Genomic DNA, 14,627 nt, shown 5'->3' on the forward strand with positions numbered 1-14,627 from the left:
TTTACTCCAAGCCGATTGAGCTTGTCTCAAGGAGACCAAGCTCTGATACCAATTGTAAGTGCCCGGTGCAACCCAATGAGTACAAACAAATTCACAATGATGCACAAAGATATATCAAATTTAAGCACAATAAAGAAAACTTAATTAAAGAGAAAGGATAAGAAATGCAAACCAAATATCAAACCAATAGCCTCTTCAATTGATGGCGATGCTAACCAAGATGTACAAGTGAAGGCTCACTCCTTCCTCACCCCAAACACACTTTGGTTGAGTCAAGGAGTTTTACAACAATTCTAGTTAACCCTCAACAGCCTACACTTGAAAGATCACTCACCCAATTAAGAACTATTTTATACAAATGAGGCAACCTTCACCAAGGTTTTACCACTTCAAGTGATAGGTTCACCTTCACCAAGGTTTTACTCCTCCTAGAGAATAACCTTCACTTGAGCAACCTCACAACCCAACTTCCCCAACCCCTTATACAACCAACAAAGAATCTTTCTACTCAAAAATCTCACTTGTAAGCTTGTATTTTGTGTTGGCAAAAGTCTCTTGTCTTCTTGTGCTTTGGGGTATTTATAGAAGGTGAGAAATGGCTTCAAAAGGCTCTCTAACGGTCAAATATTAAATGCTGTCAAAACTAGCCGTTGGCCTGTCGGACGTCCGAACCACCTGTCGGACGTCCGAACCCTGCGTCCAAACCACCTGTCGGACGTCCGAACCCTGCGTCCGAACGTCGTCAGAGAGTCATCAAATCTTCGCGAAATTTCTCGGACGTCCGATGCGATCGATGTGCGTCCGAGGCGTGCGTCCGATCCTTCCGAACGTCCGATGCTTCCTCACGAGCGTCCGACAGAGTTTCCTTCTTGATGTTTTTCATCCTTTCGGACGTCCGATAGCTTCCTTTCGGACGTCCCACATGAGTGCCCTGTTTTTGTTTCTTCTTTTGTGCCACAAGAATCTGTTCTAACAAATTGCTCATATAAAAACATTAGCCCAAATCTACATTTTAGTTTGTTAATCATCAAAACCAAGGATTGATCGACCAAGGTCAACAAAGTATCATCACAGATATTTAAAAAAAAAAAAAAAAAATTTATAGTATCATCACAGTTATTCACGTGAAGGATCATTTTTACCCCATATTTAAAGAGGAGATTTGTATCATATCATAAATTGTGAATTGAGATCTAAGCAAGAACGCAATCAAATAACAAAAGGGAAAAAAAAGAAAAAGAAAAACACAAATACTGGAAAAAGAAAAGAAAAAGAATCTAGAACAGAAATTGATTATCTTTTGAATTCCAGTGCCATTAGCAAACATCACAAGAATCTAGCAGTGGAATGCTGCATTAGCAGCTATAAACCTATAACCTTCCTGATTATGAACCAAAATGTGCCCTCACACAAAGCATGATAAACATAAAAATAATAGTCTAATTATCCATTCTCAAGCAGGAGCGACTGTAAGGAATTGGAACCGAGATCAGATCATTTGTTTCCGCCTCATTGTCACCCCAAATTTCTCAGTCATGTCCAGTTCTTCTTGGTTCAGTTTACCAGGCAGCTTCAAATCAAAATGGAACAACAATTGTGCAAGCATAAACTCAATGCTTTGTAGAGCAAATGATATTCCAGGACAGATCCTTCTTCTTCCAGCACCAAATGGGATATGTTCAAAATGCATGGTTTCCTTATAATCTATTTTAGAGTCAATAAACCGCCCTGGATTAAGTTTCTCAGCCTCAACCCTGTGCCTGGGGTCCCTTCCAATTGCCCAAAGATTAGTGATTGCTCTAGCCTTGGCTGGTATTGATTTTACATTGCTCGCCACATTCTTTTGAAACTGCTAATGGAACACTACTACTAGGGTGTAATCTCAAGGTTTTTTTGATGATTGCATGCAAGTACTTTAGCTCATGAAGGCCTTATTCATCTACGTTTTCTTTCTCCTGATCAAAGACATTTCTTACCTCATCTTGTGCCCTTTTGATGACTTCTGGGGGTTTAATCAATTCAGAAATTGCCCACTCTAAAAAACCACAGATGCAACATACCTACATTTTAATTATTCATATAATATAGCAACATAAAAAAAAACCTATAAAATATCTATTATCATGTTGTTAAATTGTAGATGAACATTTGATGACTTTAAATTAAATCCATAAATTAGACCTACTTGACAAAACATAAAAATTAAGACTCTAACCGAAATTTAAGAAATGTGTGATGACATTTATAGTTGTCTTATTGATTGTGATTTAAAAATGTGCAATGTGTAATTTAAAAAATTTATGTCCACTTATTGATTGTAATTTTAGTATGAACATAGAATTTAATCTCTATTTTTAAGAATGTTAGAGCAATGGTGATGGTAGTGGTGGGCTACATTAGGCAATAATTAACAATTAGTAGGTTTTGAGGTGAGTTGGAGTCGTTGGACTGTGTTTGCTTTGTTGGTTTGCTATGTGCAAGAAGTTAAAGATTAAAAATTTTATTCTTTTTTTGTAAAAAGTACATGTCATTGGGCCAATATTGTTATGTAAACCTAAAAAGTGAGTGAGGCATGTGTAATTTTGAAACTTGAGGGAAGCTCCTTGAAATTGCCGGAAACCTCAAGGGAGGTTTCTGAAATCGCCCCATACAATAATGCAGTGCAAGAATAATCCTTAGATTAAAAATTATCTCCTTCCTATATACTAGCTAGGAAGGAAAAAAGAGATTTTGAGTTTGTACTTCACTCGCAAAGATTACGGCTTTGCTGTTCGTGTCGGTCAATTGAGGTTCAAAGTCCCCACGTTGTTGAATTTTAAGAAGCACATCAACATGATCCTCTTATGCTTCTCCACTTTCCTGTTTTCCCTCTCTGTGCTTCTCTTTATGCTGCATCAAAATCTTTTCATGTATTTCATCACCCTGTTTTTGCACAAGCTCCAGCGTATAGCGCATGATACTCATGACTTGTAGTACTTTGACAGAGGGAAACATATCAGCCAAGCTGAAACCATTTGAATACTTATTCATTTTCTCTATAAGTTGAACATATCTTTCTGTATCTTCATTTCTTTTTCCCAAATGCAATACGCAGCCACGGATTTAAGGGGGGGCTGGTGGGGGCTTAAGCCCCCCCCCAAGCCGCCGGAAAACCCCCTAATACAGGGGATTCCGGCGGCCAGCCCAGCCCAGCCCACTATCTATGCGATCAGATGATATCTTTCTTTGGGGTTTATGGAAATATCTTTCTTTGGGGGTTTATTTGGAGTCAGGTGATCTTTACATCGATTACTAACTTTGTTCTTTGGACCGTTGTTGATGGTAGATGATGGATGGGTACGACCTGTCCATTGGAGGACCTTTGTTTGCAAATTAGTTTTAGTTCAAGGACATTAATGCAATTTAGCTAAAGTATCTAATTCTAAAGATGACATTAATACCCCAATCCAAATCCTCCTGGAACTGTCTGATTCTAAATCCCATTTAATATATATTTTCTGCACAACAGGAGCCCATACAAGAGTGAATGAGAGTGCCAGCTGAGAGCATTACTAAAGCATTTCTGCTAATACATGTTTATTGAGCTAAGGCTAAGGAGCTGTTTCTCATATGCTTTAGCTTTTTCAAAGCAGCTTAAAAAGTGTTTCTCAGAAAGCAGATTTAGATTAAAACTGCATTTCTTTTATAAAAATTTTGAAAAGAGAAAATTGTATTGCAAATGGACCTCCAAGGTTCCATTCCGCAATTGACTTTTCCAACTTTAAGCTCAGTTAAGAGTAAAGGTAAAATGAAACTAGCAGGACTAAATATATTTTGACTCACAAAAAAGCGAATATTTTTGCAACAATTGAAAATGAGCAAATATTGCAGCGTTTTCAACGGATGAAGACTCGCAGAATGCAATTGCCTCCTCTTCGTTATTCGAGTGCAACAACTACCAATACTTCAAGTGTTAATCAATAACAAATTTTTGGGTATGTATAATTATATGTTTTTATTATTTTTATAATTATTGATTCTAAATTTTACTTATTAAATATATTTATTTCGTCACACAAAAAAATTTTTAATACACTTCAGCCCCCCCAAAAATAAATTTCTGGCTCCGTCCCTGGCAATACGTCCCGTTATCCAATATTTTCAGTCCTAGCAAACGGACCCTTAGAGTATTCAAATCCCTTGCACTGCATGGCCTTGCTACTAGGTTAACATAAATGATAGATTGCCAAGAAAACTCAGGCTTCAATGCTTGGTTTTTCTCTCTTTAGCCTTCTTTGGACCTGACTCTCACACTCTTGGTGCTGATTTTCGCAATACTCGTCTCGGAAAAGTTAATAATATAGAGGACTTACAGAAGAAGAAGAATACAACAGAGAAGAGTTTTTGGGAACCTGATTGATTTCATTCTTGTTTTGGATTAATTGAAGAGAGAGATTGTGATGAAAGATTCGATGATTTATACGCATTGTTTGATTATACTACCTTTGGTTTCAGGCATTCTTCTGCACCTGTGGTTGTAATTCGGTGATACAGTAAGCAAAACCTCAATATCGTCATATTCTTCTGCTTGTTATTTGTTGTTGAAGGGTATAAACCATATAATTATATCACATTTAGTTTAGGATCTAAAGATAACCTTTTTGGCTTGCATGTTACAGATCAAACTAATCAACAGGCAGTACTATTCCTCACACGCTTTGTTCACAACTACTCAATTTTGTGCGATCAAAATGCAGCTGGAAAGTAAGGTATATGGTGCTTTAGCTTTATTGTTCTTGAATACCTGATTTCCAATTACTCCAGACTCAAGAAACAAACTCCAATGATGCTGTGTTCCTGCAATGCTGCTGAGTTCATTTCTTCTATCCTTTTTTTTTGGGGGGGGGGGGGGGGGGTAGAGAATGGAGTGTGAAATATTTGCAAGAACAAGTTAACTGGGTCTCTCCCAGTTACCCCTAAAATGTCTGCAAAAATCAAAGGACCTAATCCAACGGGTGATTAACTGCCAAAAATTCAAAGGTGTTCTGGATTCGACACCTAAATTTGCTAAGAAATCTGCACAAATGTCCCCCCCCCCCCCTCCTCGCCCCTCTTTTTTCCCTCCTCAAATGTTTGTCGAAATCGGACTTGAATTCCCTACCAGCAAGTCTTACAGTTAGCTATTAAAGCTCAAAGACGAGGCGCTGCACATTTGATGTTCTGAACAAGTGAGAATTATTTCAACGTGATTGTACTCTCAATCTTGGTGCCATTGGAGCAAAGCAAGTGAACAAATTATAATTAGAATATCTGAGGCACTCAACGAAGAACTCAGCAGGGTTTTGAGCAGTGCAGGAGTCTTTGAATTTGCCAAAGCTCATGGTTCATCTTCACATTCTACCCACCAAATCTTTCTCCTGCAGCAAGGAGGGAGGTTTTAGTCATCCGGCAACTAATTCTTCTGCTGCACAGACAACGTCGCCTCTTAAAGCAACCCACTGAATCTCAGATGTCTTTACTATAATTAATGCCATCCAGAAAACCCCTTCTCACTTCTGAGAGAATTTATTGAGGTGAAACACAAGCACTGCAACCGTGCAACTGCTATTAAAGGTTCAGAACTGTGCCCGATCCGGCTGTCCCATAACAGCTGAGCCCTCATCCTTGACACCAAGTCCACAAACCCCACGACTATAAACACCAAGACTACCTCTGCAATAGTATCGGCCATAATATTAAGGTCTCTTCAACTTTAAGATCGGAGATAAAGGTACAAAGCCAGCACAATTCCCTTCTCATATATGATCATTACCAGTGACCATTGCTGCCAAGTCTGTAACCATAGAGCACTTCTTTATGACCACAAGAGTGCGCGCACACAAATACGCTCAGATGTAAATGAAGTTTATAGATAAGCAGCAGATTAAAGTAAATTGGTTGCTACACTATAGAGCACTTCTTTATGACCACAACTACAGTTTATGCGCACACACAAATACACTGAGATGTAAATGAAGTTATAGATAAGCAGCAGATTCAAGTAAATTTGTTGCTACACTTACTATAAAAAGATATTTTACATATCCTATTTAGCTTGCGCTTTAATAATTTAACAACAAAAAAGAAACATCCTAACATCCTCCTGAAGCTGTATACAGTTGAGTTTAAAAGGAAATAAGTTTCCAAGGCCTAAAAGAATCCAAAATCCAGGGACAGAGTTTGATCCTAGATATTACATGTACTTGACAACAGAGATTTGTCAACATGCTGATTTAAGAGAAACCTGCTTCCATTTCATTTCTCGCCATTCTAACTCCACCAGAAGCTACTGATTTGCCCCAATTTTCTGGATGGTCAAACTTGCAAGCAGGACCAAACTTGCAAATGCCATAACGGTTGTAAAACGAGCAGATTGATTGATCCTAAATCACAAGGGAAAAACAGTAGAAGGATCAGATGGAAACCACATCTATTCCAAACATAATTCATATCAAGAGACATCCTTGCAAGAAAGTTAAAACAACCCTCCAAATAATGCTGGAGGAGGATTAATCTAAGAAAAAAAAGAAAGAAAACCAAGCATGGACATTATTACAGGAAGTAAGCAATTAATCCTCTTGTTTATGCTTAATTTAAAAGAATATAATTTAGACCTCACATTATTAAGGGAGAATCTGTAAGTTGTATCATTATTTTGCTTGTCCTACGACTTACAGGTCTCAGAGGCAAACCCTTATCGCTAAGAGCACATGATGTTGACTTGGAACTTTGAAACTTAGGATGGTTAAATCTGCAATTAGCTTTGTATTTACAGTCTCCAGTTTTCAAGAAATAACTGCAGTCAGGCTGACCAGGTCGCTGAGGATATTCATCAACTGGCATTTGCTGTTGGAGCGGTGCATAGAAATTGGTCTCAGATACTGGGTTGTTCATTGCAAATGCTGGAGGTGTGGGTAAACTCCTCTCCGATGTTGGGTAGACCGTAGCCTTAGTCAATGGAAAGGAAACAATCATACAAAGCAGACCATTATACAAGTTTCAGTGAGTCAAGAACACCAACTTTCAAGGAAAAAATTGCTGATACATCTGTTATTTGCTACACAAGAACAATGGTGCCAGAGAGCTAAAACTAAATATAAAAACCTTGGAGCTTCATAGGCAGTAACAAGCATACAGCAGCTTATATTTACAATGGAAATACTTCTCCATGCAATAATTAACACCTTCACCTTACCAACTACATAATGAAAGTCATGAATCTATTGACTGTTTTCTCTCTCTGTTTTATGTATTTATTTATTTTTTTGTTGGTTGCATGTTCATAATCTGAGGTTTCATAGTGTTTCAAACAAAAATTGAGATTTATTTCCTCTCTGCAAATTGAGCTCAATAATTTTCTCTTACCTCTCTCCACATTGATCCCTAATTGTTTGAAATGTTTCTGCAAACCCTTTTATTTAAGGATGGATTTCTCTTTTCATGCCATGGGAACATTTTTTATAAGAGATCATGATACATTAGGAGTAAATCCACTTCAATAGCACTATTTCTCGCATATGCATGCATACCATAAAAAAAAAAAGGAACAACAAAGCAGTTAAAGATAAATTTGTATGCAGTGGTATTAACATGGGAATGAGAGCCTATTGTCAATTTTCAAAAGAGATACAGAGAACAACAATCATTGTTAACTTCAATTAACTTCAAAGTCCTGAAAAAAAAAAAACACAGCCTCTGAAGATCTTCATCACAGTAAAGGTGAGTAAAAAGATTGTCCGCCGTGGCACAAAAAGATAAGAATTAGTTTCTTCATCTCAATTATAACTAAGAATGCACTTGTTCACTACACTATTACCTCATATGTTAAACCTTACACATTGACAAGCACAAATTGGAGACAGAGACGGCAAGATTTTCAAATGCATCAGTGACATCTAATTTATCAGATGAAATTCATATATGGTGTTCAACAAGCAAAGATAACACCATCTGTCAGATACCACCCACAATTTGAACATCAGATGGACATTCAACAAATGAATCTTACAATAAATGTCATCAAGCAGACAAATGCAGTGTAAAATAGAGAAGTGATGTCAGAAACAAACTACCTGATACCCATTCCATTCAGCATTTGAAGGCATGCCTTGGGCTGGTGGAAATATCATTGATGCTGAAGACCAGGATGAGGCACTTGTCTGGGCAGCACCATGCAATTGAGCAGATCCACCAGCAACAAAACCCGAAGCATGGTCGTTTCCTGCTACAGAAGTAGGATCAGGATGGTTAAACTTGCAATTTGATCCATACTTGCAGGAGCCAGTACGCATGTAGTAGGGGCACTCTTTTTCTCCCTGCTTCAAATGCAATAACAATGAATATCCAATAAATCTGGATAAACTACATAAACAAACTTTTGAAATGAAAATCCCTGATACCGGTCGAATGGGAAGGCCTAGAAAGTTAAACTCTACAACGGGTGCCAGTGCACTTTTCTCCCTGCTATGATTGTACTTGCAAGCACTACCAAATTTACACCCGCCTGAAGTCAGGTAATACTGCAAGCAAACACCCAAAAAGACAATGAATCAAGATACAACTTTTCCTACAGTACTGAAGCTTGAGTAACATATTAGTATGCCTACCAAATAAATGAATTGTCACAATGACCAGTAAAATTGAGCACTCAGGATCAATGTTCTTCTCAAATATAAATCAAACCATTTAGGAAAATAAGACAAAACAACAATAAATTAGTCAGACCTCCACTAAACATCGTGCAAAAAATTAAAAAAAAAAAACATATAAAATGATTAAAGGCAGAGGAGCTTAATCAACTAAGAAAACTTCAATATGCTACTTCACATAATTGAAGCAAATTGAATAGAGTTTACTGCATATGATGCAAAAGAGATCGGATACCAGGCTTCAATCTTCTTTGGAGAAAACATATGTTAGGTTGAAGTTTTTAAAGAATAAGCACACCAAAAGAAAGCTGGGTAGCACCCAACTTTGTTTACAACGTTGTGTTCAATCCATTCACCTACCTCCACTTGGACAAAAGGAAGGGAAAAAAAAAAAACAAAAGAAACTTACAAAAAAAAACTGCATTAAAATGAAGAATGTAGCCTTAAACATGGCACAATAATAGCATGTACAGCCTCAATAGCCTCAAATACGCACGATTTCAGATAAGGTTCCTTACTATTTTTAAACAGAACATAGCCATGCAATATAATTTTTTTTGCGTGACAGAAATACTCACAAAGCAACAAAAAACGAAGACAAAGAAAAGAAAGATATGATAGATTATCATATTAATCAATCATGTGACATTTTAAAAAAAAAATCTGTCATATCTGACTATTTATCCACAACCAAAAAAAAAAGTAACTCGTAGCATAATGGAGTTTTATTTAAGTTAGTGGCTCCAAGAAGCCAAGAAAGCGTCATAATGGAGTAACAAGTGTCTGTAAAATAATATATCTTTTTGTCTAAGAGTATACAACTTGATCATATGAATCAATTCTTATATCTGATGCATGATATATTTTTTAATACACGTTAATAAATCTACGCTCACTTCTGTTGTATTTCAATGATTGTCCTCAAAAGATAACCCAGTTAAAATGAAATGAAAGTGATTTTCACTTGCTCTGGAAATCACATTTGAAATTCAAGCAATAGTGCTTTGCATTTGACCTTTCATCTTAGATTTCACATAGTCAAGATAACAAGAGCATGCCAACATAGCAGTAAGCCACAACAACAACAGAAGAAATATCTAAGTTACAACAAACAACAATAACCTTGCATTCAGTCTGTCCTAGCCGTTCTGAGTCTTCTACCCTTGGCTTTGCTTTGTCCCTAGTACCCTGCCAAAAATAAGCTGCAGAAGTAAGAAAGAAAGAAAATCAAAGCATAGCTGCATCATCTCAAGTAAATAAAAGATGACATTTTCTTTAACTTGGGCTAAAGACATTTTCTTTGTCTTGTGCTAAAGGTTGTACGATCTCATATTTTCCATATTAATCCTTTTTCCTTTTGCAATTCTGAATTTAACTTAGCAATCAGAAATATGCCTCTCATTCCAGAGTCATAATGAATGCCACAAATTAGTGGTCCAATTCTAGCAGGAAAGTAACTACCAAAAGCAAGAATTGACCATAGTAATAAACACAACACACCATCCCCTACAATACATTTAATTTCAATGACACGATCAATGCCAATAGCTGCCAAAGACAATCAACTGGAGAAAACACATTTTATTGACACTTGCAAAAAATAAGGCAGACATTTCCAAAAAACAAACCATGAGTGGGTAGCATAATGCTAAATTGACATATGTCTGAAACAACTAATGCATTGACAGTAGGCAATATTCCCGGATGTCTAGCAACAACCACAAACTTCCCTTGAATTGAACATACACAATTGCATCAATGCTTGAGCCTGCCCCCCTTCGCCAGCACAAATTAATACCAAATGCTTTCCTTTTCCCCAGAGAGAGTGATCAAGCGAGTAAAAAATCACAAAAAAGAACCAACAAATTACAGTTCCAAACCATGACAAAGAATTCCTTACTACCAGTAATTATAAATCTCGCGAAGCACAACACAACCAGCATTACTGTAAGAATTGGACAAAACCCAACCCTTACAATTACTTTCAACAAACACAAACCAAAACCTTTTTCTCAAATGCAGTTGATTTCAGTAATTATACCGGGCAATCAATGACAAGACAAGATACACAATCAATCAACTAAATAATCAATTCACTTGAGATGGATAGACCCAAATCAACCGAGCTAAAACCACTCAATAAGCATCCTACTAAAAAACCAACGGGATATATGCGTAACATTTTTTTTTTATCACTAAGCTTTACCTGATTCCTCCTTTTCGGAGGATGATTAAACTTGCAATTCATTCCAAATTTACAGCTCCCTGTTTTCATGTAATAGGCGCAATCCTCAGCGTCTAGCCTCAACGGATACTCAAACCTCCTATTGTAAGTCCTATCACCACTGTACCCACTAGCTTCTTCAGTCCCATAATTTTCCTCCCCTTCCACCTCACCCCCAACCTCATCATTCCCATATCTCCCCTGGAATAATTCATCAACATCCACACCTCTACCCCTCAGCACATCACTCCCACCTTCCCAAAACTCCTCCCCATTCGTTCCCATCCCCAAACCCACCTCTACCTCCCCGTTCCTATCCTCCCCCAAAGCTAAATTCATCACGGCTTCATTCAATGCCTCTTTATAAATCACTTGATGAATCTCTTCATCCAGGGTCTTCCGCAAAATCCCATCTTCATCCAGCCCATTTTGACCATCGATTTCATCCCCAGCTCCGGACCCTCCTTTGCTCTCCACCGGCAGCATTTGCGGCTTCAATTCCGCACCGATCACCGTCAAATGATGATCGGAGGAAGAAACCGGCGTCGTTTCCGGTTCGGACGACTGAGGTTTAACAAGCCCTCGTTCAGCAGATTGGGGGTTTTGAGGCGCGACGCCGTTTTGGGGGTTCTGATGCTCTGAACACTGAAAATGTTGTTTCTCCTCAGAAGGTTTCGATTCCATTGTGGTTGATGCCCCACCGCCCATTACATTTGATTTTTAATTGATTTTTTTTTTTTTTTTTTTTTTTTTTTTTGCAGAGTTTAAGGAAAATAAACCCTACTATTTATACTGGAGAGGAGAGTTGAGGGAATCTCGTCAAAGGCAAAAGTTGAAAGCCTTAAAAGGGCTTTTAGTGTAGGGAGCAATTCACATGAAAAGTGGTACAGTTGGAAAGTACAGTGGGAAATGAAAATGGAATCAAATTAGGAAAGTATAGTGGGAAATGAAGAAAATGGAACCAAATTAGTACTAATTGCTTTGAAACAACAAACATGAATGTAAGAAGACAAAACCATGAAAGATGTTGACCCCAAAAAATGAAAAAAAAAAACCTCAACTTGATTGCTTTGAAGATAATGACCCGTGTCACGTCTACAACATGTTATATATTCTTTCCGTCCCATTGAAAGTATCATACTTTTCATTTTGGAATGTTCCAAAACATTTATCATGTTGAAAAAGTCAAAACACCTTTTAATCTCTCTTTCCAATATGACCCTTCTTTCTTCTAATATGTTACCATTTAAATTTAAATTTTGAATTTATAGAGGTAAAATTGAAAAAAAAAAATATAAAAATTACAATCAAATCTCTATTGTTAAATGGTTGGAGTCACCAAATATGACTAAATAATTGCAACAGAAGGAGTACTACATCAATTTGAAGAAGGTTAAAGGGTAATTGTGGTTGTATTATACATTTCGAAATATTTCAAAAAAATTTTTTTTTTTATCGAATCACAAAAGTTACACACACATCAGAGCAATTCTACTTTGAAGCACGTTACAAGGAGTTAATTTTAGTATTTTGAGTCTTTTTTTATTAATATTTTAAAAAATGATTGATAGTGATATCCCACTTACTTTTTGACGACTCAATCCGCGACCTTTTATGTTTTTTTTTTTTTTTTTTTTTTTTTTTGGGGAAAGGAGGGTTGTCTTTTAAAGAAATATGAAGTTCCTTGCCACCGGCTAATTTGTATAATTTTTATGCTGTGTGTGAACAAGAAAAACTATTCTTAAATTGACTGCATTGACCGGTCAATTGATTTTCAAGTCTGAAATTTAGGGTTTGATCACGATCATGAAAAAATATTTTCTGTTTCAAAACTAGTTTGATATTTTCCTTGCAATTGGAGTTAGAATAGGGAAAGAGAGATTATTTATGAATCTTTAAAGTGGTGCAGGGAGATTATTTATTTGCACTACAGGTCCAAATTTGGGAATAGAGTTAAAATGCTTGAATCCCACATTTACGCCAAACCTTACTCTGGCAAGTAATGTTGACTTTTTATTCATTGCACTGTACGTGATTTATCTGAATTTGCAATTCACTGGAGTTTCAAAGTGCAATCTGTGTTATTTTTTTCTAAAAAATATTACATTAAGTGATTTTTCATATTTCTTGTATATGTTGTATGCTCGTTGTTTTTCTGCCATTGGTATAAATCTTATTGAACGAAAGTATATATTTTTTTATCAAAAAATTATTTCAATTTTACAGGAAACTTTGGATTCGTGGAAAAATCAGACAATTTATGAAATGTCATAGGAAATCATCAAAGTTTATACTTCTTAGGATTAATCTTTGATAGAGTTGGATGAATGCCACATTATTTGAATTTGAACTTAAACATCAAGTTTTATTTATGTGACATGCATTTAGATCCGTTAATGTATACATTGTCAGTGTATAAAAGATTTACCCTCCAACTTAATTCGGTAATACTACAACTTATAGATTCAATGGATTTAATTTCTTAAGTCCTTATGTAGACCACATTTACCAAAGCAAGCAATGAAGTCCATCCTTAAATAATTAAACCAATTTCTTCTGGAAAATTGACGGGCTCATAGATTACTGTACTTGTTTATCATTTCCTTTGGATTTGCTAAACTCATCCTTGGATGATTAAAGATAATAAGCATTCTTTCCTTCTGCTAAGGAACATGGGAAATGGGACATGGATTAGACATCAGAAATTTATACCTAAATTTAATTAGAGCATACAAATTGATACTTAAAATTTCCGTGGCATCCACAAAAACCAAAAGTAGAATACCATGCAATTTTTATTTCAATTAGAGAACAATTCTCTTCTTTTTTTTTTTTTAAATTTTCTGAGGAGACGTCGACTATGGAAAATAATGAAAGGTATTTGATAGAAAGAAGCATATAACTGTAAGAGAAAAAACAAGGAGATTGAATATATTATCAAGGACTATGATCAATTGATGAAAGCCGTATTTTAATTTTTTTTGTTTGTAATTTTCATCACTAATAGTAATTAGTACCAATCAATTTACAATGTAGTTTATTTCAAAGGGATTTAAATACCATGCAGTAGTCTTTTAAGATAAGCCAGCATTTCCATGTTTTCTCTCTAGCCTTTGTGGACACATTTCTTTACTTTTTTTTTTTTTGATAAAACATAAGTCAATATTATTGATAATCTAGAGGGAAATTATCCAACATGATTTGCTTGACAAAGTAATCTGCACTAATGGCATAAAATACATTGATCATGTCATAAATATATTTGATTTGAAAAATTATAAAATTTAACAGAGTTACAAAATATAAAAAATTACACTGTGAATCACAAATCATCAAATCTGATCAATTGAACAAACCACTACGTAGATATCTGTGCATGTCTATTCCCTCAAATCTGTTATTCAACTGGTTCAAACTCAAAACTGATGTTGAGATCTGACGAGAATACCCAAGAAATTTTAGATCTAACATAGAGATCTGAAGAAATTCTAAAATCTGAGAAAATAAATAACAAAAAAAATAAAAACTAAACAAAACTCTCTTCAGAATAGCTTGGGAAAGAAGAAAACTCTCACCAGAGTAGTTTGGGAGAGAAGAAAACTCTCATTAGAATATGTTAAGAGAGACTTTATTAAATAAAAGTAAGAACAAAGAGAAGGGGAGAACAAAGGAAAAAGAAGGGAGAATTTGGATTAAAGCCAAGATCTTACATTTAGATCGTTACATTAGATCTTAGG

At 35.9% G+C, this 14,627-nt stretch overlaps 1 protein-coding gene across 2 annotated transcripts; it reads right to left on the reverse strand.

Annotated features, from left to right (window-relative positions):
- Positions 1 to 6,014: 6,014 nt before the first annotated feature.
- Positions 6,015 to 11,669, reverse strand: LOC113739845 (zinc finger CCCH domain-containing protein 67). 2 transcript variants are annotated; one of them, XM_027267203.2, is made up of 6 exons: positions 10,873 to 11,669; positions 9,789 to 9,854; positions 8,418 to 8,537; positions 8,091 to 8,336; positions 6,694 to 6,966; positions 6,015 to 6,401 (listed from the first exon to the last, which is right to left on the reverse strand). In XM_027267203.2, the coding sequence occupies exons 1-6, from the start codon at positions 11,596 to 11,598 to the stop codon at positions 6,252 to 6,254; spliced, it is 1,581 nt and encodes a 526-aa protein (XP_027123004.1). In that variant the 5' UTR covers positions 11,599 to 11,669; the 3' UTR covers positions 6,015 to 6,251. The 2 variants fall into 2 exon arrangements, with proteins under 2 accessions (XP_027123004.1, XP_027123005.1); XM_027267204.2 differs by having other exon boundaries at positions 8,091 to 8,333; positions 10,873 to 11,667.
- Positions 11,670 to 14,627: the final 2,958 nt, after the last annotated feature.

This window comes from Coffea arabica, chromosome 4e, assembly GCF_036785885.1.
Source record: "Coffea arabica cultivar ET-39 chromosome 4e, Coffea Arabica ET-39 HiFi, whole genome shotgun sequence".
NCBI lineage: Eukaryota > Viridiplantae > Streptophyta > Magnoliopsida > Gentianales > Rubiaceae > Coffea > Coffea arabica.

Bases quoted from the DNA above. Each gene is read 5' to 3' on its own strand.
- LOC113739845 (XM_027267203.2), bottom strand. From the start codon at position 11,598: ATGGGCGGTGGGGCATCAACCACAATGGAATCGAAACCTTCTGAGGAG. The intron at 9,855-10,872 runs GTAAAGCTTAGT...TATTTTTGGCAG, and splicing joins CTCCGAAAAGGAGGAATCAG to GGTACTAGGGACAAAGCAAA. The intron at 8,337-8,417 runs GTATCAGGGATT...TTGCATTTGAAG, and splicing joins TAGGCCTTCCCATTCGACCG to CAGGGAGAAAAAGAGTGCCC.